Source organism: Cololabis saira, chromosome 22 (genome assembly GCF_033807715.1).
Source record: "Cololabis saira isolate AMF1-May2022 chromosome 22, fColSai1.1, whole genome shotgun sequence".
NCBI lineage: Eukaryota > Metazoa > Chordata > Actinopteri > Beloniformes > Belonidae > Cololabis > Cololabis saira.
Genome location: NC_084608.1, coordinates 37,206,630 through 37,234,269, shown reverse-complemented (window position 1 = coordinate 37,234,269; position 27,640 = coordinate 37,206,630). Strand labels below are relative to the sequence as shown.

The 27,640-nt window shown below is 42.6% G+C and overlaps 2 protein-coding genes across 3 annotated transcripts in view; one reads left to right on the top strand and one right to left on the bottom strand.

Annotated features, from left to right (window-relative positions):
- Nucleotides 1–10,355, top strand: part of steap2 (STEAP family member 2, metalloreductase) — a 74,692-nt gene extending 64,337 nt beyond the window's left edge. For both annotated transcript variants that reach the window (XM_061713467.1, XM_061713466.1), the window contains 2 exons: nucleotides 8,576–8,740; nucleotides 9,799–10,355. In XM_061713467.1, coding sequence (XP_061569451.1) covers nucleotides 8,576–8,740; nucleotides 9,799–10,110 — 477 coding nt within the window. In that variant the 3' untranslated portion in view covers nucleotides 10,111–10,355. The remainder of the gene's footprint in view (nucleotides 1–8,575; nucleotides 8,741–9,798) is intronic.
- A 4,088-nt stretch (nucleotides 10,356–14,443) lies between these two features.
- Nucleotides 14,444–26,209, bottom strand: plag1 (pleiomorphic adenoma gene 1). Its single transcript, XM_061713496.1, has 3 exons — nucleotides 26,052–26,209; nucleotides 21,687–22,292; nucleotides 14,444–21,147 (listed from the first exon to the last, which is right to left on the bottom strand). The coding sequence occupies exons 2-3, from the start codon at nucleotides 22,184–22,186 to the stop codon at nucleotides 20,085–20,087; spliced, it is 1,563 nt and encodes a 520-aa protein (XP_061569480.1). The 5' UTR covers nucleotides 22,187–22,292; nucleotides 26,052–26,209; the 3' UTR covers nucleotides 14,444–20,084.
- Nucleotides 26,210–27,640: the final 1,431 nt, after the last annotated feature.

Here is a 27,640-nt window from a genome sequence, read left to right as displayed (position 1 = left end):
TGAGTTAACGTGAGTTAACGTGAGTTAAACGTGAGTAAACGTGAGTTAAACGTGAGTTAACGTGAGTTAAACGTGAGTTAAACGTGAGTTAAACGTGAGTTAACGTGAGTTAAACGTGAGTTAACGTGAGTTAACGTGAGTTAAACGTGAGTAAACGTGAGTTAAACGTGAGTTAAACGTGAGTTAACGCGAGTTAACGTGAGTTAAAGTGAGTTAACGTGAGTAAACGTGAGTTAACGCAAGTTAAACGTGAGTAAACGCGAGTTAAACATGAGTTAAACGTGAGTAAACGTGAGTTAAACGTGAGTAAACGTGAGTTAAACGTGAGTTAAACGTGAGTTAAATGTGAGTTAAACGTGAGTTAAACGTGAGTTAACGCAAGTTAAACGTGAGTTAACCCGAGTTAAACGTGAGTTAACGTGAGTTAAACGTGAGTTAAACGTGAGTAAACGTGAGTTAAACGTGAGTTAACGCAAGTTAAACGTGAGTTAAACGTGAGTTAAACGTGAGTTAACGTGAGTTAACGCGAGTTAAACGCGAGTTAACGTGAGTTAAACGTGAGTAAACGTGAGTTAAACGTGAGTAAACGTGAGTTAAACGTGAGTTAACGTGAGTTAAATGTGAGTTAAACGTGAGTTAAATGTGAGTTAAACGTGAGTTAAACGCGAGTTAAACGTGAGTTAACGTGAGTTAAACGCGAGTTAACGTGAGTTAAACGTGAGTAAACGTGAGTTAAACGTGAGTTAAACGCGAGTTAAACGTGAGTTAAACGCGAGTTAAACGCGAGTTAACGTGAGTTAACGTGAGTTAACGTGAGTTAAACGTGAGTTAACGTGAGTTAACGTGAGTTAACGTGAGTTAACGTGAGTTAAACGTGAGTAAACGTGAGTTAAACGTGAGTTAACGTGAGTTAAACGTGAGTTAAACGTGAGTTAACGTGAGTTAAACGTGAGTTAACGTGAGTTAACGTGAGTTAAACGTGAGTAAACGTGAGTTAAACGTGAGTTAAACGTGAGTTAACGCGAGTTAACGTGAGTTAAAGTGAGTTAACGTGAGTAAACGTGAGTTAACGCAAGTTAAACGTGAGTAAACGCGAGTTAAACATGAGTAAACACGAGTTAACGCAAGTTAAACGTGAGTAAATGTGAGTTAAACGCAAGTTAAACGTGAGTAAATGTGAGTTAACGCAAGTTAAACGTGAGTAAACGCGAGTTAAACATGAGTAAACACGAGTTAACGCAAGTTAAACGTGAGTAAATGTGAGTTAAACGCGAGTTAAACGTGAGTTAACGTGAGTTAAACGTGAGTTAAATGTGAGTTAAACGTGAGTTAACGTGAGTTAAATGTGAGTTAAATGTGAGTTAAACGTGAGTTAACGTGAGTTAAATGTGAGTTAAATGTGAGTTAAACGTGAGTTAACGTGAGTTAAATGTGAGTTAAATGTGAGTTAAACGTGAGTTAACGTGAGTTAAACGTGAGTTAACGTGAGTTAAACGCGAGTTAACGTGAGTTAACGTGAGTTAAACGTGAGTTAAACGCGAGTTAAACTCGAGTTAAACGTGAGTTAAACTTGAGTTAACGTGAGTAAACGTGAGTAAACGTGAGTTAAACGTGAGTTAAACGTGAGTAAACGTGAGTTAAACGTGAGTTAAACGTGAGTTAAACGTGAGTTAACGTGAGTTAACGTGAGTTAAACGTGAGTAAACGTGAGTTAAACGTGAGTTAAACGTGAGTTAAACGTGAGTTAAATGTGATTTAAACGTGAGTTAAACGTGAGTTAACGTGAGTTAAACGTGAGTTAACGCGAGTTAAACGCGAGTTAACGTGAGTTAAACGTGAGTAAACGTGAGTTAAACGTGAGTTAAACGTGAGTAAACGTGAGTTAAACGTGAGTTAAACGTGAGTTAAATGTGAGTTAAACGTGAGTTAAACGTGAGTTAACGTGAGTTAAACGTGAGTTAACGCGAGTTAAACGCGAGTTAACGTGAGTTAAACGTGAGTAAACGTGAGTTAAACGTGAGTTAAACGTGAGTAAACGTGAGTTAAACGTGAGTTAAACGTGAGTTAAATGTGAGTTAAACGTGAGTTAAACGTGAGTTAACGTGAGTTAAACGTGAGTTAACGCGAGTTAAACGCGAGTTAACGTGAGTTAAACGTGAGTAAACGTGAGTTAAACGTGAGTAAACGTGAGTTAAACGTGAGTTAACGTGAGTTAAATGTGAGTTAAACGTGAGTTAAATGTGAGTTAAACGTGAGTTAAACGCGAGTTAAACGTGAGTTAACGTGAGTTAAACGCAAGTTAACGTGAGTTAAACGTGAGTAAACGTGAGTTAAACGTGAGTTAAACGCGAGTTAAACGTGAGTAAACGTGAGTTAAACGTGAGTTAACGTGAGTTAACGTGAGTTAAACGTGAGTAAACGTGAGTTAAACGTGAGTTAACGTGAGTTAACGTGAGTTAAACGTGAGTTAACGTGAGTTAACGTGAGTTAACGTGAGTAAACGTGAGTTAAACGTGAGTTAAACGTGAGTTAAACGCGAGTTAAACGTGAGTTAAATGTGAGTTAACGTGAGTTAACTCGAGTTAAATGCGAGTTAATGCGAGTTAAACGCGAGTTAAACGTGAGTAAACGTGAGTTAAACGTGAGTTAAACGTGAGTTAAACGCGAGTTAAATGTGAGTTAAATGCGAGTTAACGCGAGTTAACTCGAGTTAAATGCGAGTTAATGCGAGTTAAACGCGAGTTAACGCGAGTTAACGCGAGTTAAACGTGAGTTAACGCGAGTTAAACGTGAGTTAAAGTGAGTTAACGTGAGTAAACGTGAGTTAACGCAAGTTAAACGTGAGTAAACGCGAGTTAAACATGAGTAAACACGAGTTAACGCAAGTTAAACGTGAGTAAATGTGAGTTAACGTGAGTTAAACGTGAGTTAAACGTGAGTTAACGTGAGTTAACGTGAGTTAACGTGAGTTAACGTGAGTTAACGTGAGTTAACGTGAGTTAACGCGAGTTAAACGTGAGTTAAACGCGAGTTAAACGTGAGTTAAACGCGAGTTAAACGTGAGTTAACGTGAGTTAACGTGAGTTAAACGCGAGTTAAACGTGAGTTAAACGCGAGTTAAACGTGAGTTAACGTGAGTTAACGTGAGTTAACGTGAGTTAACGTGAGTTAAACGTGAGTTAACGTGAGTTAACGTGAGTTAAACGTGAGTTAAACGTGAGTTAAACGTGAGTTAAACGTGAGTTAACGTGAGTTAAACGTGAGTTAACGTGAGTAAACGTGAGTTAAACGTGAGTTAACGTGAGTAAACGTGAGTTAAACGTGAGTTAAACGTGAGTTAAACGTGAGTTAAACGTGAGTTAACGTGAGTTAAACGTGAGTTAACGTGAGTTAAACGTGAGTTAACGCGAGTTAAACGCGAGTTAAACGTGAGTTAAACGCGAGTTAACGTGAGTTAACGTGAGTTAAACGTGAGTTAACGTGAGTTAAACGCGAGTTAACGTGAGTTAACGTGAGTTAAACGTGAGTTAAACGCGAGTTAAACTCGAGTTAAACGTGAGTTAAACTTGAGTTAACGTGAGTAAACGTGAGTAAACGTGAGTTAAACGTGAGTTAAACGTGAGTAAACGTGAGTTAAACGTGAGTTAAACGTGAGTTAAACGTGAGTAAACGTGAGTTAAACGTGAGTTAAACGCGAGTTAAACGTGAGTTAAATGTGAGTTAAACGTGAGTTAAACGCGAGTTAACGTGAGTTAAACGTGAGTAAACGTGAGTTAAACGTGAGTTAACGTGAGTTAACGTGAGTTAAACGTGAGTAAACGTGAGTTAAACGTGAGTTAACGTGAGTTAAACGTGAGTTAACGTGAGTTAACGCGAGTTAAACGTGAGTTAAACGTGAGTTAACGTGAGTTAAACGTGAGTTAACGCGAGTTAAACGCGAGTTAACGTGAGTTAAACGCGAGTTAACGTGAGTTAAACGTGAGTAAACGTGAGTTAAACGTGAGTTAAACGTGAGTTAAACGTGAGTTAAACGTGAGTTAAACGTGAGTAAACGTGAGTTAAACGTGAGTTAAACGTGAGTAAACGTGAGTTAAACGTGAGTTAACGTGAGTTAAATGTGAGTTAAACGTGAGTTAAATGTGAGTTAAACGTGAGTTAAACGCGAGTTAAACGTGAGTTAACGTGAGTTAAACGCGAGTTAACGTGAGTTAAACGTGAGTAAACGTGAGTTAAACGTGAGTTAAACGCGAGTTAAACGTGAGTAAACGTGAGTTAAACGTGAGTTAACGTGAGTTAACGTGAGTTAACGTGAGTTAAACGTGAGTAAACGTGAGTTAAACGTGAGTTAAATGTGAGTTAACGTGAGTTAAACGTGAGTTAAACGTGAGTTAAACGTGAGTTAAACGTGAGTTAAACGCGAGTTAAATGTGAGTTAAATGCGAGTTAACGCGAGTTAACTCGAGTTAAATGCGAGTTAATGCGAGTTAAACGCGAGTTAACGCGAGTTAACGCGAGTTAAACGTGAGTTAACGCGAGTTAACTCGAGTTAAATGCGAGTTAATGCGAGTTAAACGCGAGTTAACGCGAGTTAACGCGAGTTAAACGTGAGTTAACGCGAGTTAAACGTGAGTTAAAGTGAGTTAACGTGAGTAAACGTGAGTTAACGCAAGTTAAACGTGAGTAAACGCGAGTTAAACATGAGTAAACACGAGTTAACGCAAGTTAAACGTGAGTAAATGTGAGTTAACGCAAGTTAAACGTGAGTAAACGCGAGTTAAACATGAGTAAACACGAGTTAACGCAAGTTAAACGTGAGTAAATGTGAGTTAACGTGAGTTAAACGTGAGTTAAACGTGAGTTAACGTGAGTTAACGTGAGTTAACGTGAGTTAACGTGAGTTAACGTGAGTTAACGTGAGTTAACGTGAGTTAACGCGAGTTAAACGCGAGTTAAACGTGAGTTAAACGCGAGTTAAACGTGAGTTAACGTGAGTTAACGTGAGTTAACACGAGTTAAACGCGAGTTAAACGTGAGTTAAACGCGAGTTAAACGTGAGTTAACGTGAGTTAACGTGAGTTAAACGCGAGTTAAACGTGAGTTAAACGCGAGTTAAACGTGAGTTAACGTGAGTTAACGTGAGTTAACGTGAGTTAACGTGAGTTAAACGTGAGTTAAACGTGAGTAAACGTGAGTTAAACGTGAGTTAAACGTGAGTTAAACGTGAGTAAACGTGAGTTAAACGTGAGTTAAACGCGAGTTAACGTGAGTTAACGTGAGTTAACGTGAGTTAAACGCGAGTTAAACGCGAGTTAAACGTGAGTTAAATGTGAGTTAACGTGAGTTAAACGTGAGTAAACGTGAGTTAACGTGAGTTAAACGTGAGTAAACGTGAGTTAAACGTGAGTTAAACGCGAGTTAAACGTGAGTTAAACGTGAGTTAACGTGAGTAAACGTGAGTTAAACGTGAGTAAACGTGAGTTAAACGTGAGTTAAACGTGAGTTAAACGCGAGTTAAACGTGAGTTAAATGTGAGTTAACGTGAGTTAAACGTGAGTAAACGTGAGTAAACGTGAGTTAAACGTGAGTTAAACGTGAGTTAAACGCGAGTTAAATGTGAGTTAAACGCGAGTTAACGCGAGTTAACTCGAGTTAAATGCGAGTTAATGCGAGTTAAACGCGAGTTAACGCGAGTTAACGTGAGTTAAAGTGAGTTAACGTGAGTAAACGTGAGTTAACGCAAGTTAAACGTGAGTAAACGCGAGTTAAACATGAGTAAACACGAGTTAACGCAAGTTAAACGTGAGTAAATGTGAGTTAACGCAAGTTAAACGTGAGTAAACGCGAGTTAAACATGAGTAAACACGAGTTAACGCAAGTTAAACGTGAGTAAATGTGAGTTAAACGCGAGTTAAACGCGAGTTAACGTGAGTTAAACGTGAGTTAAATGTGAGTTAAACGTGAGTTAACGTGAGTTAAATGTGAGTTAAATGTGAGTTAAACGTGAGTTAACGTGAGTTAAATGTGAGTTAAATGTGAGTTAAACGTGAGTTAACGTGAGTTAAATGTGAGTTAAATGTGAGTTAAACGTGAGTTAACGTGAGTTAAACGTGAGTTAACGTGAGTTAAACGCGAGTTAACGTGAGTTAACGTGAGTTAAACGTGAGTTAAACGCGAGTTAAACTCGAGTTAAACGTGAGTTAAACTTGAGTTAACGTGAGTAAACGTGAGTAAACGTGAGTTAAACGTGAGTTAAACGTGAGTAAACGTGAGTTAAACGTGAGTTAAACGTGAGTTAAACGTGAGTAAACGTGAGTTAAACGTGAGTTAAACGCGAGTTAAACGTGAGTTAAACGTGAGTTAAACGTGAGTTAAACGCGAGTTAACGTGAGTTAAACGTGAGTAAACGTGAGTTAAACGTGAGTTAACGTGAGTTAACGTGAGTTAAACGTGAGTAAACGTGAGTTAAACGTGAGTTAACGTGAGTTAAACGTGAGTTAACGTGAGTTAACGCGAGTTAAACGTGAGTTAAACGTGAGTTAAACGTGAGTTAACGTGAGTTAAACGTGAGTTAACGTGAGTTAACGTGAGTTAAACGTGAGTAAACGTGAGTTAAACGCGAGTTAAACGCGAGTTAAACGTGAGTTAAACGTGAGTTAACGTGAGTAAACGTGAGTTAAACGCGAGTTAAACGTGAGTTAAATGTGAGTTAACGTGAGTTAACGTGAGTTAAACGTGAGTAAACGTGAGTTAAACGCGAGTTAAACGTGAGTTAAACGTGAGTTAACGTGAGTTAACGTGAGTTAAACGTGAGTAAACGTGAGTTAAACGCGAGTTAAACGCGAGTTAAACGTGAGTTAAACGTGAGTAAACGTGAGTTAAACGTGAGTTAAACGCGAGTTAAACGTGAGTTAAATGTGAGTTAACGTGAGTTAAACGTGAGTAAACGTGAGTAAACGTGAGTTAAACGTGAGTTAAACGCGAGTTAAACGTGAGTTAAATGTGAGTTAACGTGAGTTAAACGTGAGTTAAACGTGAGTAAACGTGAGTTAAACGTGAGTTAAACGTGAGTTAAACGCGAGTTAAATGTGAGTTAAACGCGAGTTAACGCGAGTTAACTCGAGTTAAATGCGAGTTAATGCGAGTTAAACGCGAGTTAACGCGAGTTAACGTGAGTTAAAGTGAGTTAACGTGAGTAAACGTGAGTTAACGCAAGTTAAACGTGAGTAAACGCGAGTTAAACATGAGTAAACACGAGTTAACGCAAGTTAAACGTGAGTAAATGTGAGTTAAACGCAAGTTAAACGTGAGTAAATGTGAGTTAACGCAAGTTAAACGTGAGTAAACGCGAGTTAAACATGAGTAAACACGAGTTAACGCAAGTTAAACGTGAGTAAATGTGAGTTAAACGCGAGTTAAACGCGAGTTAACGCAAGTTAAACGTGAGTAAATGTGAGTTAAACGCAAGTTAAACGTGAGTAAACGTGAGTTAACGCAAGTTAAACGTGAGTAAACGCGAGTTAAACATGAGTAAACACGAGTTAACGCAAGTTAAACGTGAGTAAATGTGAGTTAAACGCGAGTTAAACGCGAGTTAACGTGAGTTAAACGTGAGTTAAATGTGAGTTAAACGTGAGTTAACGTGAGTTAAATGTGAGTTAAATGTGAGTTAAACGTGAGTTAACGTGAGTTAAATGTGAGTTAAATGTGAGTTAAACGTGAGTTAACGTGAGTTAAACGTGAGTTAACGTGAGTTAAACGTGAGTTAACGTGAGTTAAATGTGAGTTAACGTGAGTTAACGTGAGTTAACGTGAGTTAAACGTGAGTTAAACGCGAGTTAAACGTGAGTTAAACGCGAGTTAAACGCGAGTTAACGTGAGTTAACGTGAGTTAACGTGAGTTAACGTGAGTTAAACGTGAGTTAACGTGAGTTAAACGTGAGTAAACGTGAGTAAACGTGAGTTAAACGTGAGTTAACGTGAGTTAAACGTGAGTTAAACTTGAGTTAACGTGAGTTAAACGTGAGTTAAACGTGAGTTAACGTGAGTTAAACGTGAGTTAAACGTGAGTTAACGTGAGTTAAACGTGAGTTAACGTGAGTTAACGTGAGTTAAACGTGAGTAAACGTGAGTAAACGTGAGTTAAACGTGAGTTAACGTGAGTTAAACGTGAGTTAAACGTGAGTGAGTTAAAAACATCTGGAGAACATCTGAGGAACATCTGTGTGGTCCAGGTCCTGGTCCTGCAGGTCCAGGTCTAACCCTAACCCCCCTCCGTGTCCGCAGGTCCAGGTCCAGGTCCTGCAGGTCCAGGTCCTGGTCCTGCAGGTCCTGGTCCTGGTCCTGCAGGTCCTGGTCCTGGTCCTGCAGGTCCAGGTCCTGCAGGTCCAGGTCCTGGTCCTGCAGGTCCTGGTCCTGCAGGTCCAGGTCCAGGTCCAGGTCTAACCCTAACCCCCCTCTGTGTCAGCAGGACCAGGTCCTGCAGGTCCAGGTCCAGGTCCAGGACCTGGTCCAGGTCCTGCAGGTCCAGGTCCTGGTCCAGGTCCAGGTCTAACCCTAACCCCCTCTGTCTCCGCAGGTCCACGCCGACGTGGAGAACTCGTGGAACGAGGAGGAGGTGTGGAGGGTGGAGATGTACGTTTCCTTCGGGGTGATGAGCTTCGGCCTGCTGGCCCTGCTGGCCGTGACCTCCATCAGCTCCGTCAGCTCCGCCCTCAACTGGAGGGAGTTCAGCTTCATCCAGGTGAGTCTGCTCCATCAGCTCCATCACCTCCATCAGCTCCATCAGCTCCATCACCTCCATCAGCTCCATCACCTCCATCACCTCCATCAGCTCCATCAGCTCCATCACCTCCATCACCTCCATCACCTCCATCACCTCCATCAGCTCCATCACCTCCATCAGCTCCATCAGCTCCATCAGCTCCATCACCTCCATCAGCTCCATCACCTCCATCAGCTCCATCACCTCCATCACCTCCATCACCTCCATCAGCTCCATCAGCTCCATCACCTCCATCACCTCCATAATCCCCCATCAGCTCCGTCACCTCCATCACCTCCATCAGCTCCATCAGCTCCGTCACCTCCATCACCTCCATCACCTCCATCAGCTCCGTCAGCTCCGCCCTCAACTGGAGGGAGTTCAGCTTCATCCAGGTGAGTCTGGACCTCCGTCAGCTCCGTCGAAATGTTTCAGAAAAAGTCGGGAAATCTCAAAATTTAGAGAAAAAAGTTGAAATTTTGAGAAAAAAGTCAAAATTTTTTAGAAAAAAGTTGAAATTTTGAGAAAAAAGATGAAATTTTTTAGAAAAAAGTCGAAATTTTTTAGAAAAAAGTTGAAACTTTTTAGAAAAAAGTCAAAATTTTGAGAAAAAAGTCGAAATTTTGTAGAAAAAAGTCGAAACTTTTTAGAAAAAAGTAAAAATTTTGAGAAAAAAGTTGAAATTATGAGAAAAAGTTGAATTTTTTAGAAAAAAGTCGAAATTCATCCGTCACCTCCATCAGCTCCATCACCTCCATCAGCTCCATCACCTCCATCAGCTCCATCACCTCCATCAGCTCCATCACCTCCATCAGCTCCATCACCTCCATCAGCTCCGTCACCTCCATCACCTCCATCACCTCCATCACCTGTTCTGTTAATAAAGCATGTGACAGTTTCATAAGGACAAAACAAGTTTAAAGGTTGATTAACCTCACACCAGGTTCCAGGTCTAGAACGGTTCTCTGGTTCCTGGACTGGTGTTCTGGTGGTTCTGGTTCTGGTCCTGGTTAACCCTGTTCTGTTCTGTGTTCCAGTCCTCTCTGGGCTACGTGTCCCTGGTTCTGGTTCTGCTCCACGGGCTTCTGTACGGGTGGCGGCGGGTCCTGGAGGGGACCCAGTACCGGTTCTTCCTGCCCCCCAGCTTCGTGGTGGCGCTGGTTCTGCCGGGCCTGGTGGTTCTGGGGAAGCTGCTGCTGCTGCTGCCGCCCCTCAAGTCCCGGCTGACCCGGCTCCGCCGGGGCCTGGACCTGGACCCGGACCGGGACCGGGACCGGGGACGGGGACGGAGGCTGGAGCCGGTGGGCTCGGCCGCCGGGGCGTCGCCGGAGAGAATCACCGTCATGTGACCCGTCGGAGGCCCCGCCCCCGGAGGGAATCACCGTCATGTGACCAGAGGCCCCGCCCCCGGAGAGAGTGATGGTCATGTGACCACAGACCCCGCCCATCAAGGAGGACTGCCAATGGAAATTGGCCTTTTGGCTACAATTGGGTGCATTTGTAAGAGATAAAGATATGGAGCCAAATCAAGGCCAAAAGTTTTGCTAATTTGAAAATAAAATTTTAACCTGAAAATTCTTTTTTACAGTTTCAATTTTTTTATTTTCGGTATCTGATCTTTATTTCAGTTTCAGATCTTTTTTTTCAGTTTCACATCTTTTTTTTTCAGTTTCACTTCTTTTTTTTCAGTTTCAAATCTTTTTTTTCAGTTTCACTTCTTTTTTTTCAGTTTCAAATCTTTTTTTTCAGTTTCACTTCTTTTTTTTCAGTTTCAAATCTTTTTTTTCAGTTTCACTTCTTTTTTTCAGTTTCACATCTTTTTTTTCAGTTTCACTTCTTTTTTTTCAGTTTCAAATCTTTTTTTTTCAGTTTCAGACTTGTGGCCTCGATGTGGCGTGGGGGGCGTGGCATCAACTGAGAGGGGCGTGGCATCAACTGAGAGGGGCGTGGCATCATGAGTGACAGCAGAACAGAGAAGGCGGGGGACGTTCCTCAGTCATGTTGCCTTCAGTAACGTAGGGAGCAGAAGTTATCAGTAGAAGTTGATTCAACACTTCAGGAACTCTCAGTTGAGGCCACGCCCCCTAGGCCACATCGGGGCCAAAAGTCTGAAACTGAAAAAAAAAATTTGAAACTGAAAAAAAAAAGATCTGAAACTGAAATAAAAAGTTCTGAAACTGAAAATAAAAAAATTGAAACTGTAAAAAAGAATTTTCAGGTTCAAATTTTATTTTCAAATTAGCAAAACTTTTGGCCTGGATTTGGCTCCATATAAAGCCCGACGAGTTTACATTATCATGAATATATTTGTGTTAATGTCACCTGGAAGGGCGTTATCCGCTTATACCACGCTCACTTAGCACAATGATATTAAAGTTATCAGGCAGTTTGACCAAACTTGTTTTCTAGGTGTCTGTTATCACTTTTAACCTCCACCTGCAGCCAATCAGAATCCAGTATTAAACAGACCGTGGTATAAACACTTTTAAATGTTCATTAATGTACAGTGTCCCTCTATAACAAATAAATGAGAAATTAAATTAAATGAAATGAGAATGGGAGCGGGTCACCGTCATGTGATCACAGGCTCCGCCCCCCGGAGAGAATCACCATCATGTGACCACAGGCTCCGCCCACTTTCCTGCGGTGATGATGTCACGTTTTTTTCTGTCTCTTGTGAACGTTGTTTGTGTAAAACATCAAGTTTTTACATTAAAGCAGAATCTGTTCAAACGACTTGTTTCTTGTGATGGTTTAGTTTTCTGATCCGACAGGAACCAGTTTATGTGTAGTTACATTTAGATGTGTAGCCACTCAAACTTTATTCTTATATCTCTGAGTCATCAGGTCCTACCAACCAACGTTTCAGTGACGTGTTTTATTTTGAAAGAACTTTAGGGAACCGGTTCTTCAATGTTTGTCCGTTCAGACAGTCATTTATGGCAGCCGTTTTAACATTTAATGGCTAAGTTTGACTATCTGGAACTAACGTTGCAGGCTGGGTCCCCATTTCCTCCCCGTTGCTAGGTTTGGAGCAGCATCTCTGACGCATGGATCCCGGGATTCTGGAAGAGTCATTTTCAACCTTATTTTGGCACATTTGTACTCCTCAACCAGGCCTGAGATTGGAAGTGACGAGGTATTGTGACGCCGTGGCTGATGTGAAACTCCAGCTTCCTCGTCCCTGCAGGGCCGACACCTTGGAACAGGTTTCAACAAAGACTTGAACCACGAGAACTCCCTATGGGATCATTTACAACTGAATGATATTCATGACAAATGCCTGATAACGGCATTTGGCCACAGACACATCTGACTGTAAATTGCTTTTGTCACTCATTTGGCTCGTTTATTCCTGCCTTTTGTGCAGACTAAAACTCTCTACACCACAGACTAAAACTCTCTACACCACAGACTAAAACTCTCTACACCACAGACTAAAACTCTCTACACCACAGACTAAAACTCTCTACACCACAGACTAAAACTCTCTACACCACAGACTAAAACTCTCTACACCACAGACTAAAACTCTCTACACCACAGACTAAAACTCTCTACACCACAGACTAAAACTCTCTACACCACAGACTAAAACTCTCTACACCACAGACTAAAACTCTCTACACCACAGACTAAAACTAAATACACCACAGACTAAAACTCTCTACACCACAGACTAAAACTCTCTACACCACAGACTAAAACTCTCTACACCACAGACTAAAACTCTCTACACCACAGACTAAAACTCTCTACACCACAGACTAAAACTCTCTACACCACAGACTAAAACTCTCTACACCACAGACTAAAACTCTCTACACCACAGACTAAAACTCTCTACACCACAGACTAAAACTCTCTACACCACAGACTAAAACTAAATACACCACAGACTAAAACTCTCTACACCACAGACTAAAACTCTCTACACCACAGACTAAAACTAAATACACCACAGACTAAAACTCTCTACACCACAGACTAAAACTAAATACACCACAGACTAAAACTCTCTACACCACAGACTAAAACTCTCTACACCACAGACTAAAACTAAATACACCACAGACTAAAACAACCTGATCTCACAAAAATCCATGAAATGCCCACGACCTCTCACCACTATTTTCCGTGGTATATACACGGAAAATGTTATAATTCCGTGTTAGCACCACGGATATTGTACCATGCAAAGTCAATGGAATCCGTGGTCGTGATATATACACGGATTATGACATTATTATTATTTATATATTATTCTTTGTTATAGTGGCTAAATTATGCATTTCCTCCACCAGGTCCTGGTCCAGGTTCTGGACCAGGGACCGGATTCACAAAACATTCTTAAGAAAAAAAATCTTCTTAAGTGTCATTTTTTTCTTAAGTTCAGTCTTAAGAAGAAAAAAGAGAATCATATTCTCCTAAAAAGTATTTTCTCAACTTTCTTCTTAAAAAAAAAAGAAGAATAAATGGTTTTCTTGAAATAAAAGTTCTCAAATTTGTTCTTGACTTTTTTCTTAACTTTAAGACAAACTTGTCTTAAAGTTTCTCCTGTGAAAAGGTAAACCTGAATGAAAAGAATAATAAATATAATTTTGTATACCAAGTACGTAAAGGTGCACTAAATAAAAACCCAAACATATGTAGCTTAATAAAACAAAATGAAATTCAATACACTGATATGTTCATTTTAATACATTTATTAAAATTGTGACGGCTCTGATGTTCAGGCTGAATCCTTCATTTAGTATGTAGTATACAGTACATACTGATGCAGTATGTAGTATGCAGTATGCAGTATACAGTACATACTGATGCAGTATGTAGTATGCAGTATACAGTACATACTGATGCAGTATGTAGTATGTAGTATTCAGTATACAGTACATACTGATGCAGTATGTAGCATGTAGTACTTAGTATGCAGTATACAGTACATACTGATGCAGTATGTAGCATGTAGTACTTAGTATGCAGTATACAGTACATACTGATGCAGTATGTAGCATGTAGTACTTAGTATGCAGTATAAGTACATACTGATGCAGTATGTAGTATGCAGTATACAGTACATACTGATGCAGTATGTAGCATGTAGTATGCAGTATACAGTACATACTGATGCAGTATGTAGCATGTAGTATGCAGTATACAGTACATACTGATGCAGTATGTAGCATGTAGTATGCAGTATACAGTACATACTGATGCAGTATGTAGCATGTAGTATGCAGTATACAGTACATACTGATGCAGTATGTAGCATGTAGTATGCAGTGCCATTTCAGGTAGTCATATTTTAAGAAGTTCTTAAGTAGAAAAATAAGAAATTGGTAAGAAATTACAGTTCCTAAGACGGTTCTTAAGAAAATATTGAGGAATTGCACTGAAGAACTTTCTTATGAACTTCTTAATTTTAGATCTTAAGACATTTCTTAAGATCGTTCTTAAGAATATATTGGTGAATCCGACCCCTGGTTCAGGTTCAGGTTCTGGTCCTGGTCCAGGTCCAGGATGTGGTCCGGCCCGGTGGGACGTAGGGTACCAGGACCACCCGGGCCTCTGCCGCCCCCCGCAGGACGGTGGCTGCACCTACAGCTCCACCCGATGACCCCGGTTACCATGACGACTGCCCCCCCTCCGGAGTAAAAACAGCAAACACACAAAGTTTCTCTGGAGTTTATTGAACTTTTTTCATAAACACGAGTAAAAACAGAGTCGTCGTCAGAAACTCCTCATAGCAGCAAATATGTGAAATAAAATCAGGTTATTAAATAATCTGGTTCTTTGGATGATGTCACACGTAAAAACAGAACAGATCAAAGCTGCGGCTTTAATAGTTACTTTACACCTATAAACATTAAACACATTAACATGGAATACTTCTATACGTTTACGTGCTTTTACAACGAGTACGACAGTAGTTTGGAGAGTTTAGTCTGAGATCCGGGTCCGACACTGGAATGGCTCTGAACGCCCGAGGCCCGAAGACCAGGTCCCAGTCCGGGTCCCAAATCTGGGGCCCGTCCGGGACCGAGTCCGGGTCCCAAATCTGGGGCCCGTCCGGGATCAGGGTCCCGTCCGGGACCGGGTCCAAAATCTGGGGCCCGTCCGGGACCCGTCCTCCTAGCTGGGAGGGAATTCATGGAAATCCTGCACTTGGTGACCAGTTTTTGATATTTGGTGTTTTGAACATAAGGTTTTCAAAAACCACCGCCCCCTAGTGGCCGGTTTGCAGAACATTCAAAATGAATCAATAAGTGAGAAGATAGTGTCTTAATTATTCAAAGAAAAAAGATTGCTTCAATCAAAAACTATATTTTCAATTAAAAAAAAAGTTACTTCAATCAAAAAAATTGTTTCAATCAAAGAAAAAAAGTGTTTGAATGCAAAAAAAAATATTTGAGACTCAAAAAAATACATTTGAAAACTGTTTTTCTTTGATTGGAAATGTTTTCTTTAATAGAAAAGTGGAAATGTTGAGAAAAAAGTGGAAATGTTGAGATAAATGTTGAAGTACAATCTCGAGAAAAAAGTTAAAACTGCCTTCCTTGGGGGTGAAAATATGGATCTAGAGCCCTATATAATCTTTCTATGTGACTTCATTCTAGAGATATGGAGATTTTTGGGCAAAAAATGACCTTGAAAATTTAATTTGACCTTCAACATGACCTTGACATTTGACCTTCAACATGACCTTGAAATAGGACATTTATCTCAGAATTGAATTCCTAGCACCAAAAAAGTAGAGAAAGTGACGATAAACAACAATCTAGGACTAAGAGAAGCTGAGATTTGACCTTTGGTCTTTTCGGCGGGAGATATTTAGAATGTTCTGCAAACCGGCCACTAGGGGGCGTCACCATTTGTTTGGTGGTTTTTGAAAACCTTATGTCATAACTAACATGCCAAATATCAAAAACTTGTCACCAAGTTCACAATCTTTATGATTTTTGACATTTTCCCTCCCAGATATTGGGGTCTTGTCTGGGACGTCGGAACGACGGGACGTTCAGTTCAAACAGACAAAAACACGAGTAGAAAAGAAGGTCCGGAGCCGCGAGGGGCGCCGGACGCTTGTTAGCAGCTAACGGTTGTTAGCAGCTAATGGTTGTTAGCAGCTAGTTCCGAAAACCCCGACGATTTGCAGTTTTTCTAACGTAGTTCACTGGAAACGCCGGAGCTTATGGGTTTGAAGCCTCACCGGGCTAGGCTAGGCTAGGCTAGCCGTCCGGGTCCAGGTGGGCGTGGCTACGGCCCGTTACCGGGGTAACCGGACCTGCACCTGAAGGCGACCTCGGTGAGGAAAACGGAGGAGTTTTTGTGCAATAAAAGCAACCGAGAAAACAACGTCAAACAAACTGTACCTGCAAAAATAAACATCTGGTATTTACATCCTCTAGAAAAAGCTAAATATATTTCTACACATCTGGAATACGCTTTAAAAACAAGGTGTTGGAGGAGATAAAAGTGCTGCGATTACCAAAAAATAACGAGTAGCAATGTGCTAGAAGTTTCTGTAGAACGAACAAACCTTCAGGAGATTCAGAGCGGAGAGTTATTAGGACTCGGTTGAGAGTTTTTCTGAAGTTTCAGTAGCAGCTAGCGTCAGTAGCAGCTAGCGTCAGTAGCAGCTAGCGTCAGTAGCAGCTAGCGTCCTTAAGGCGCGTCTCCGTGGAAACGACTGAGAACATTATTTTCCCGTAGAAGCAGAAACGTGAGAATCCAAGCTGAGCAGCTAGCTAGGCTAGGCTAGGCTGAGGTCGAGGACGAGCCTCGTCTGAGCAGCAACGGCGGTTCGATTCCGCCGCATGTGGAGACAAGAATCCAGAGCAGCAGGAGGTTCCGGTGCTAGGCTAGGCTGGGCTAGGTAGCGCTAGGCTAGGCTGGGCTAGACTAGGTGGCACTAGGCTAGGCTAGGTGGTGCTAGGCTAGGCTAGGTGGCGCTAGGCTAGGCTAGGTGGCGCTAGGCTAGGTAGCGCTAGGCTAGGCTGGGCTAGACTAGGTGGCGCTAGGCTGGGCTAGGCTTAGCGGTGGTAGGCTAGGTGGTGCTAGGCTAGGCTGGGCTAGGTGGTGCTATGCTAGGTGGTGCTAGGCTAGGCTGGACTAGGTGGTGCTAGGCTAGGCTAGGCTAGGTAGCGCTAGGCTAGGCTGGGCTAGACTAGGTGGCGCTAGGCTAGGCTGGGCTAGGTGGTGCTAGACTAGGCTGGGCTAGGTGGCGCTAGGCTAGGCTGGGCTAGGTGGCACTAGGCTAGGCTAGGTGGCGCTAGGCTAGGTTAGGGGGTGCTAGGCTAGGCTAGGTGGCACTAGGCTAGGCTAGGTGGTGCTAGGCTAGGTGGTGCTAGGCTAGGCGGCGCTAGGCTAGGCTAGGCACGGGAGGCTACGGGAGGATGCTTCGTTAACCAGGAAACGGGGACGACAACATAAACGACCTTCACTAAACCGACATCGCTTCAAATAAGGCACCAGGTGGAGGTCAGACCTGCAAGGCATTCTGGGTAAACTGGCTGATTCTGAGCTGAAAGAACCTGAAGCTCTCCCTTCGTGGTTCAGAGGCCGTCGCCATGGAAACAGCACCTGGGGACGACCGTCGCTTAATTAACTTAATTCCTCTTATTTCTCAAATTGAATTTGAACTTTACATTTTCAAATCTGTCCTGTTTCCATCTAAAAGCAGCATCATCGTGGTGCGTTCAGGCGTCTTCCTGCAGCAGCGTTTCTCTCTCAACTCTCCACGTTAGAAAATAAAGTCACAGTTTCTGACGTTTCTCCCATAAACGTACACGGTTCTAAAGGCACAAATTCTCAGTTTCTGTCTCTCAAATGTTTATAAAGTCTCACGTCTAGGTTTTTCAAAGTTTATAAAGTCAGAATTCTTGGCCAAATTTGCATATTTAAACATTCAAAGTCAGTTTTTTCTTCCAATTGTACAAGTTTATCAAGTCAAATGCTAATTTTCCCGCAAAATTAACACACGTTTTCACTCGTGTCCGAGATTATTTACATAAAACTTTGTAAGGTTTTTAGTCAGAAACCTGGATTTGTCTTTCAAATTGGAACAAATTGTTTAAAAATCAAGTTCTATATTACAAACTCGAAGGTTTATGATTTGTTGTCACTTTGTTACAATTTAATTCTTTCAAGACTTTGTAAATTCATGATTTCATAAGTTTTCTTACAAATGTGAAATGAATTTAAACTTTTTTCCCTTTCAGATTTGTACATTTGTAAACTAATAAATGTTCTATTTTATATAAGTTTTCTCCTAAATGTGAGTTTATAAAGTCTCAACTAGTTTTTATAAAAACTTGGAAAGTTTATAAAAGTCCACGATGTTAGAAAAACATCAGAAATAACCGAATCTTTGAAAAATGACAACACTTCTGAAGCCACGCCCCCAAAACACCTGAGCAGCCAATCACGGTTCAGGACAGAAGACGCCCGTCCGACAGACTCGAGCTAACTGGAGCTAACTGGAGCTAACTGGAGCTAACTGGAGCCAACTGGAGCTAACTCGAGCTAACTCACGATAACGGGACGTTAGCGCCCGTCACTTCCACAGGTGATTATACAGGTGAGTTCAGGTAGCATAGCAACCGACGCTAACATAGCAACCTACGCTAACCAACCTTTAAGTAAAAACCGAGTTTGGAGCCGTTTCAGTAAAATCTCAGTAAAATAATAATAATAATAACTAAAGTTGCAACACGTCGTGCTCAGAAAAGGGTCGGGGAAGTTCGTCAGCGTCGGAGGAAACGACGTCGACGCGATGGTCGTTCTTACCAAAACTAATACAGGTAAGTAGTTTCTCTGTAACTGGATATAAAAATAAACATAATAAAAACAAGTTCTTCATATGCGGTTATTGATAAAGTGGCTGGTGAAACAGGATCAGGTGCTGGTTTGGAAATCCGGCCGCAGCGGCGGCGAAAAGGTCAAACTTCCAACCTGGAACTCCGACTGCAGGTGTTTCCAGGTGTGACTGGAGTCTGGTCTGACTGATGGAGGTATGCAGGTGTGTGGTTCCAGGTATGCAGGTGTGTGGTTCCAGGTGTGCAGGTGTGTGGTTCCAGGTATGCAGGTGTGTGGTTCCAGGTGTGCAGGTGTGTGGTTCCAGGTGTGTGGTTCCAGGTGTGTGGTTCCAGGTATGCAGGTGTGTGGTTCCAGGTGTGCAGGTGTGTGGTTCCAGGTGTGCAGGTGTGTGGTTCCAGGTATGCAGGTGTGTGGTTCCAGGTGTGTAGATGCAGGTGTGACTGGATAGAGGTATGATTAGATGCAGGTGTGTGTGGTTTAGGGATTAGATGCAGGTGTGTGTGGTTTAGGGATGCCCCGATACCGATAGCCGATACTGCTCTCATAAACTCGTACTTGTATTCGCTAAGATTCTCCGATACCGCGCACCGATACTTCATTGTTGTTGTAGCTACTGGTTAGCGCCTCTAGGGGGAAAGTCAGAATTCTTGGCCAAATTTGCATATTTATACATTCAAAGTCAGTTTTTTCTTCCAATTGTACAAGTTTATCAAGTCAAATGCACATTTTCTCGCCAAAATTAACAAAGTACAAGTTTTCACTCGTGTCCGAGATCATTTACATAAAACTTGTTTTCAAAGATTTGGGAGTTTTTAGTCAGAAACCTGGATTTGTCTTTCAAATTGGAACAAATTGTTTAAAAGCCGTTTCAGGTTAGCGACAATTAATGCTAGCGGGACATCAGCAGTTGGACATATTTTACAAGCAAGACAGACTGTGGGCTGACGGCGCGGTGCTAGCCGCGGTGCTAGCCGGAGCGCTAGCCGGGGTGCTAGCGCTCCCAGCGAGTCCGGGCCGTGGAGGAAATCCTGGTGTTCTGCCCATTTCTGCTACTTTGCCGAAAAATGCTACCTAATGGTTTTCTACTTTTGTAGAGCTTCAATGTGACTGTGTTTGACTCTTTTACTCCTAGCCCACTTCCTTTTCTGTGCATTTTTACATCGTGAAGGGAAATGATGGGCAATCAAACTTTGAAAATCGACGGCAGCAGAACCACAAAGTAGCGTTTTATCGGCAGGGAGCAAAGATCGGCAGAACACCCGGCCAGAGTTTTGGTTAAAATTGAATTTTAAACAAAATCTTCCAATTCATTGCATTTTTAGCCTAGTTATTTTTGTGGTAGAAGTATCGTATCGGTGCTCGGTATCGGCGAGTACACAAATTAAAATACTCGTACTCGGTGCGAGAACAATGGTATCGAGGGCATCCCTAGACTGGTGCAGGTGTAACTGGTTCCAGGTGTGTTTGTGGTTCCAGGTGTATCTGGTTCCAGGTTCCAGGTGCGTCACTGAAAGGCCTGGTGGAAGCTCGGCAGCGTCGTCGGCGTCCTCAGGTTGGACATGAAGGAGGAGGAGAGTCCCGGACTCGGGTCCTGGGGGGGGTCTGGCCCCCCCTGGGGGGTCCCCTGGACCTGGACCTGGGTCTCCTGAGGCCCCCCCGGCCCCCCAGGAACCCCCACAGGGCCGTACGGAGGCCCGTTGAGGGGCAGGAAGTTGAAGAGCTGGGAGAAATCCATCAGGGAGTCGACGGTTTTAGCAGCGCCCCCGTCCTGGGAGGCCTCCAACATGGCCGCCGGGGCCGCCGGGACCGGGGGGTCCGGTTTGGACTGGAGTCCCGCAGACGAGCAAGGCACTGCGGCGCTCTGCAGCTCCATCAGGTAGCTCTCCAGCTCCCCCTTCAGGTTCTGGTTCTGGTCCTGGTACGAGGTAAACGTGGGGCCCGGCGGGAACAGGACGGAGCTAACCGGGTACGAGGTTCCCGTTAGCTCGCCCTTGACGCCGCCGGACGCCGGGTCGTAGCCGCCGCCGCCGCTGGGCTCCAGCGAGTCGGCCGGCTCCGTCTTGACCTTAAACGGCTCGTCGTTGCCGCGGCGATGGTGGCTCTTCTTCACGTGGCGCGTCAGGTGGTCCTTGCGGCCGAAGCGCTGCGCGCAGAACTGGCACAGGAAGTCCTTGCGGCCCGTGTGCACCACCAGGTGGCGCCGCACGTCCTTGCGGGTGTAGAAGCGGCGCTCGCAGTGCTCGCAGCGGTGCCGCTTCTCCTTGTTGGCGCCGCCGCCCGAGGGCTTGCCGGCGTGAGCCTTCAGGTGCTCCAGGACGGCGGCGGTGCTAGCGAACGGCTGCAGGCACACCTGGCAGGTGAGGTCGCCGCGGTTAGCCGCGTGCAGCGCCAGGTGGCGCTTGAAGCCGAGCTTGGTGTTGTAGCTCTTGCCGCACTCGCGGCAGGCGAAGGCCTGCTTGTGCGGGTCGTGCGTCTGCAGGTGGTTCTTCAGGTGATCCTTGCGGTGGAACATTTTCTCACAGTATGAACATTTGTGGTTTTTCTCCGGCGAGTGCGTCGCCGTGTGCCTTTAGAACAGAGAAACATTCAAACTTTAGAGACGAGAACAAGAGCAGAACAGAAACTGTACAACTCCAAACTTGAGAAAGGTTGGGACGATACGGAAAACGTGTCAATTGAGGTGGTACGGGAGCTCCTGCTACTTATAGTTCTACATACTCAGTGTCGTCTGGTGTTTTACGCAGATGACGCTCTGATTTATGTTCCTGGTCAGTTTTACAGTTGGGTTTTTTGGGGTTTTCTGGACCAAAGAGGACAGAGATCTTTTAATCTTGTCTGGACGCCGTCTTCTTGACTGATGGATCCTTCTGTCGCAGATTTCCCGCCATTTCCCCGTACACACCAGCGCTAACACTAACCCCCGTAACCCGCTACAGATGGAACAACCCGAGCTAACCCCATATTCAGAATTCTGCAGCATGAATCAATAACGGGACACCGCCCACCGTCACCGAAGCTCCGGCATTTTTCAGTTTTCCGTATCGTCCCAACGTTGGTCTGGGCTAGCGCCGTGCTGCCGCGGCGCTAGCGTAGCGGTGGTCGTTACCGTAGCAGCTTGTACTTGGAGACGAAGGCCTTGCTGCAGTCGGGGTGCGAGCAGCGGTACGGTCTCTCCCCGGTGTGGGTGAACGAGTGAACCTTCAGCTTCTCCAGGCTGTTGAAAGCTTTCTGGCACTCCGGGCACGGAAAGTTCTTTCTGGGCTTCCCATCGGTTGCCCTGCGGCGTCTCCCGGTGGCCGGCGCCGGCCGGGGCTTGTCCGGGACCTGGTCCGGGACGTGGTCGCGGTGGCCCTGGTGGCCCTGGGGCTTGTCCGGGACCTGGTGGCCCTGGTAGCCCTGGGCTCCCGGGTCATGGCCCTGGTGGCCCTGGGCTCCCGGGTCGTGGCCCTGGTAGCCCTGGGGCTTGTCCGGGACCTGGTGGCCCTGGTAGCCCTGGGCTCCCGGGTCGTGGCCCTGGTAGCCCTGGGGCTTGTCCGGGACCTGGTGGCCCTGGTAGCCCTGGGCTCCTGGGTCGTGGCCCTGGTAGCCCTGGGCTCCCGTGGCCATGGCGCCCTAAAGCAGTGCAGCTACATAGAAGGCAGCGCGGCGCCTGATTGGTGGTGACGGTAGTCTCGGGGCTTGTAGGTGCTGAGCGCTGCCTGGACTCCAGGACCTGGAACAGAGAAACAGGTTGATGGTTCAGTTTGGAGCAGGAAATGAAACAAAGTACTAACATACCGTATTTTCGCGACCATTAGGCGCATATAAACGTCTTATTTTATTTTCAAAATGTGCCGCGCGCCCAATGACGCAGTGCGCCCAGTGTGTTATTGTAAAGCAGACGTAACGGAACGGCATGGCACGGAAAGAGACTTTGACAGCAAAGAAAGTGGAACTGGCACGGTTGATTTAGCAGCTGTCTGATGCAGAAACGGAGGATGAGGACTTTGATGGGTTTGATTAATGCAATAGCGATTGTAATAACTTAAATAAAGCACAATCAAACTCATTAGTGCCACGGCTGCGCCACGAGGCACTCACTGTCACTCCTGTGGTTCACGTTTTTCCCCGCAGCTTTGAGAAAATTCGAAAAGTGAAAACGTAGAAACGTGCGCCCTAATCGGGAATCGAGTGGTGTGACTTTTATTAGCGATTGGTGCGCACGTTTTTGCGCTTTCAGGCCAATCTGGAACGCATTGGGAGAACTTTGGGGCTTCACCACTCGCACACCGTTACTCTAAAAATAATAATGTAATGTAATCAAAAGTTTCTTCAAAAGAAACTTTGCGAAGACAGCAGTCAGTGCGAAGACACTGTCTTAAAGTGAATTAAAGCACATTTATTCTTTTTTTTTAAATATATTTTCAGTTTATATACACATTCATTTTCTTCAAGTGAAACATTTACATTTTCTTTTTATTTGTCATTTGTCACAGTGCGAAGACACTGTCTTCGCACTGAGCTTACTCAATCATTTTAAGGAATATCTGAATAAAATTAAGATTGTCAGAATCTGCCGGGTTCTGTGTCTCTCACAATGTTTTTGTTTTTTGGGTAAGAGATACGGTTTGATCACAAATCGGAGTGATTTGAGACCTTGTCAGAAGCTTATCACCGTGGCAACCGCAGGTCCTAAGTTTCCCTCCACAGGGAGAGCTGTCACTTGTCTCCGGGCAGAAATTGAGACTCTTGTCTGTGATTGGCTAAATATGATACACACACGACACAGAAAGACACATTTATATTAACTAAAATATTACTTCTGCTTAATTAAAATATATGAAGACATATTAATATATTGTGTAGTATTAGGGTGTGTCGCCGCAGACCCTACGCCGTAGGATCTGCGTTGGTGTAACGCAGACCCATGAATCAGCCTTTTAAAAAGCGGGTTTCAGGGGTGGGATGTGCCCACCCAATCCAAATTATGGGGATCCTTTATTTTTTTATAATTTTATTTTTTTATAACTATAAAAAAATATCACAGAATATCTGTACAGTTTCTGATTGGGTGGACATTGCATCATTTTTAGACACAACAATGAACGCATACCGCAAAAGTTGTGTCTCGGCGGAGGGACCCGCGTTACACCAACGCAGAATGGTGCGCATTGCCGCGTACCCTACGCCGTAGCCGTGGCAACAGAGCCTGCACGGCAGCGCACCGCCACCCGCACCGGCTAGGGCTGTGCGATTAATCGATTTTAAATCTAAATCGGATTTATTAATCAAGACGATGTTAAAAAAAGGAAAATCGTAAAATCGATTTTCCTCTCGCATCTAGTCTAGTCATCTTTGTTTGGTCAAATGGTAAATGTTGTCACTTTACTAAGCTCAAGGAGGATTTACAGGATCTTTCAGTTGCACTTCATTCCCAATAGGGACATTTGTTTGCTATTTTTCTTTAAAAATAAAAATAAAATATTTGAAACAATTTATTCCATTGTCTTTTGTAGTTTTACCAAAAAAATCGAAATCGAAAATCTGGTTTTCAGGGAAAAAAAATCGGGATTTTATTTTTGTCCAAAATGGCCCAGCCCTAGCACCGGCGCTCTCCGCCCTCGCCGGGATGGAGAAGCCTCTCTCTATCCCGGCCCATGCCGTGCAGGCTCTGGAGCCGCCAGCCTGCCGCGGGTCCTTTTAAATCAACGCAGAGCCTACGCCCCCACTACGATTGATTGATAAAAAAAAAGCAAGCAAAAAAATAAAAAAACATAAAATAAATGCAGCCTCAACAGGGCACAAGCCAGTGTCCTATTTGTCCCGGTGTTCTGCCATTTTTTGCTGCTTTGCCAAAAATGCTACCTAATGGTTTTCTACCTTTGCAGAGCTACAAGTTTTGTGTTTTTTTCTGTATTTTACTCCCTAAACCACTTCCTTGTCTCTTGCCAGGCCGTCATTGTAAATCAGACTGTTCTTAATGACCTGCTGGTTAAATAAAGGCTAATGACTGAATGAATATCAAATAAAGCCATAGAATTGTTTTTTTTTCTCTTTATCGTATAATGTTCACAAAGTGTAATGCAATTCATGTCATGGGTCGTTGTATTTTGAAGGATCAAATACTCAACATCCCATATTATCCATTTTACATCGTACAAGAAATGATGGTCGTGGCAATCAAACTTTGAAAAACGCAGAAAAAAGTAGCATTTCTGGGCAGGTAGCCAGGATTGGCAGAACAGCGGTCCAAGCCCGGGTAAATCAGAGGGAAGGGGAAGGGTTAGGGTTAGTAACTGTGGAGAAGACAGATGAACTGATATGATGACAGCAGAGTTTTCTATGCATTTCGGGGGTTTGACCCACAAAATGTTTTGGCCCGCGCCGCGTTGCGGCACAGGCGTCGCCTGCCCTACATTTCAGTCTGCCCGCCCTACGTTTCAGTCTGCCCACCCTAGTGGCCTCGCTAAATCAGCCCTGAGAAGAAGAGAAAAAAGAGAAGAAGTCATATTCTCCAAAAAAGTTCTTAAGTATTTTCTCAACTTTCTTCTTAAGTTTCTTTTTAAGAAAAAATTTAAGAATAAATGGTATTCTTGAAATAAAAGTTCTCAAATTTGTTCTTGACTTTTTTCTTAATTTTAAGAACCTTGACCTGTCTTAAAGTTAATAATAATAAAATAATAATAATAGTAATAATAATAATAGTAATAATGATAATAATAATAGTAATAATGATAATAATAATAGTAATAATAATGATAATAATAATGATAATCATAATAGTAAAAGTAATAATAATAATAATGATAATAATAATAGTAATAGTAATGATAATAATAATGATAATAGTAAAAGTAATAATAATAATAATAATAATAATGATAATAATAATAATAATAATAATAATAATAAGCCTTTCAAAATCACCTTTTTCAGCACATTTTAGACAAGTGTAGACTAGTAATTCATAGTTTGAGGATATACTTTGTAATTAATTACACAAAGAGCCTGTTAACTGTTTGTTAGTAATAGTAATGTATATATATATATATATATATATATATATATATATATATACATATATATACTTTTTTTTTTGGCGCGTGCAATGCAATGACATATTTTAAGAAGTTCTTAAGTAGAAAAATAAGAAATTGTTAACAAATGACAGTTCTTAAGAGAATATTGAGGAATTTCACTTAAGAACTTTCTTATGAACTTCTTAATTTTAAGACATTTCTTAAGATTGTTCTTAAGAACATATTGGTGAATCCGGCCCGGGTCTGGAGGAGACCAGAACCACCAGAGACCCATGTCAAAGTGAACCTGAACAAGGTCCTGGTTCTGCTTTTGGTAGTTTTTCTCCAGCGCTTCTCTGCGCATGCGCAGTGCTCTCCCCAAACTTTCTGCAGCTGCGCTTTTTCAACTTCACCAGCCCGACTTTTCCCGCGAAAAGCGCGCTGTGCGCGCCCCCGCGGCGCGGGAGACTCACCGCGCATGCGCCAGCATGGTGTCCGGGTCCTTAGCTCTCCTTTTATCCACTTGTCGGTGAACTTTGGGCCGGTTCTGGGGGTTTTCTCGGGGGTTTCTCTCCGCTCCGGCCTGCTCCCCCTCTGCTGCTCCTTCCTCCAGCAGCCATGCTGGACGCGCTGCCGGCCAACCGACCTTGGAGCCGGACACGCCCCCCCGGGAGGACACGCCCCTCAGAGGAGGGGATCGGACCAGGGAGCTGCCACTCAGCCGTGACGTCAGAGCCGGCCGCCATCTTGGTGGAGGAAACACGACGATATAGAGGCAGATTGTGGAAAGAACTTGAGAGCTAAATACTATAAAAATAATATAATATATATATAATATATATATAATGTATATATATATATATATATATATATATATATATATATATATATATATATATATATATATATATATATATATATATACACACTATGAAAAAACAACATAGTGTGTAAAAAAAAGTGATTGAATGCAAAAAAATATTTAAGACTCAAAAAATGCATTTGAACTCTGTTTTTCTTTGTTTGAAGCAACTTAAAAAAACGTAAAAAAGCAAACATATAAAATATATAATACAAATATAAAATTATATAATCATAATATAAAATATATCTTTTTTGATTGAATAATTAAGAAACAAGTGTTGAAAAAGGTGTTTCCATCACTAAGTAAAATAATTAAACCATTAAAATAAATAAGAGAATAATAAACAAGAATAAGAACTATTATAAAAATGAAAATGAAAATAGTAGTTTCTGCCAGTGAGTCATTTAGACACAATCTGAATAGTTTAGTTACTTTCCACCGTATTCCTGTTAGTGATAGACACATAAATAATAATAATAATAACATTAAAGTTCAGTCTGAATCAGCGATACTGATCCGATACATTATGGTAAATGTAAAATAAATGTTGTATTTTATATAATATTAAGAAAACAAGACACCAGAGTCACTTATTTAGTCATTTATTTTAAAGTGACAGGTTTACTGAGGTAGCGGCTCATTCACTTTACAGATACAGCTGTTACAACAACAGAAAGAGTTGAAAAAGCTGTTTCCATCTCGAAGTAAAATAATAAAACCATTCAAATACATAAGAGAAAAATGAACAAGAAGCAAGACTCCTGTTTCTTTTCCAATGTTAGTTTTTATTACATTATTATCTCTTACGTACGGAAGAGTATCAGGGCAGGAGAAAAATACAAATAATATTTTAGAGGAGGAAGATTTTTTTTCATTATGCATTTTGAGAAAAAAGTCCAAATGTCGAGATTAATGTTGAAGTACAATTTCGTGAATAAAGTCAACATTTCGACTTTTTTCCTCGACATTTCGACTTTTTTCTCGACATTTCGACTTTTTTTCTCGACATTTCGACTTATTTCTCGGCATTTCGACTTTTTTCTCGACATTTCGACTTTTTACATTTCGACTTTTTACATTTCGACTTTTTTCCTCAACATTTCGACTTTTTACATTTCGACATTTCGACTTTTTTCTCGACATTTCGACTTTTTTCTCGAAGTGGACAATAAAAAGAAATCTTCCCCTCTCAAGTAT

What these genes read in the sequence shown, in the direction of transcription:
- plag1 (XM_061713496.1), bottom strand. Translation starts at nt 22,186, where the DNA reads ATGGCCACGGGAGCCCAGGGCTACCAGGGCCACGACCCAGGAGCCCAG. An exon ending in TCCAAGTACAAGCTGCTACG is followed by an intron (nt 21,148 to 21,686) that starts GTAACGACCACC and finishes TCTGTTCTAAAG; the next exon opens with GCACACGGCGACGCACTCGC.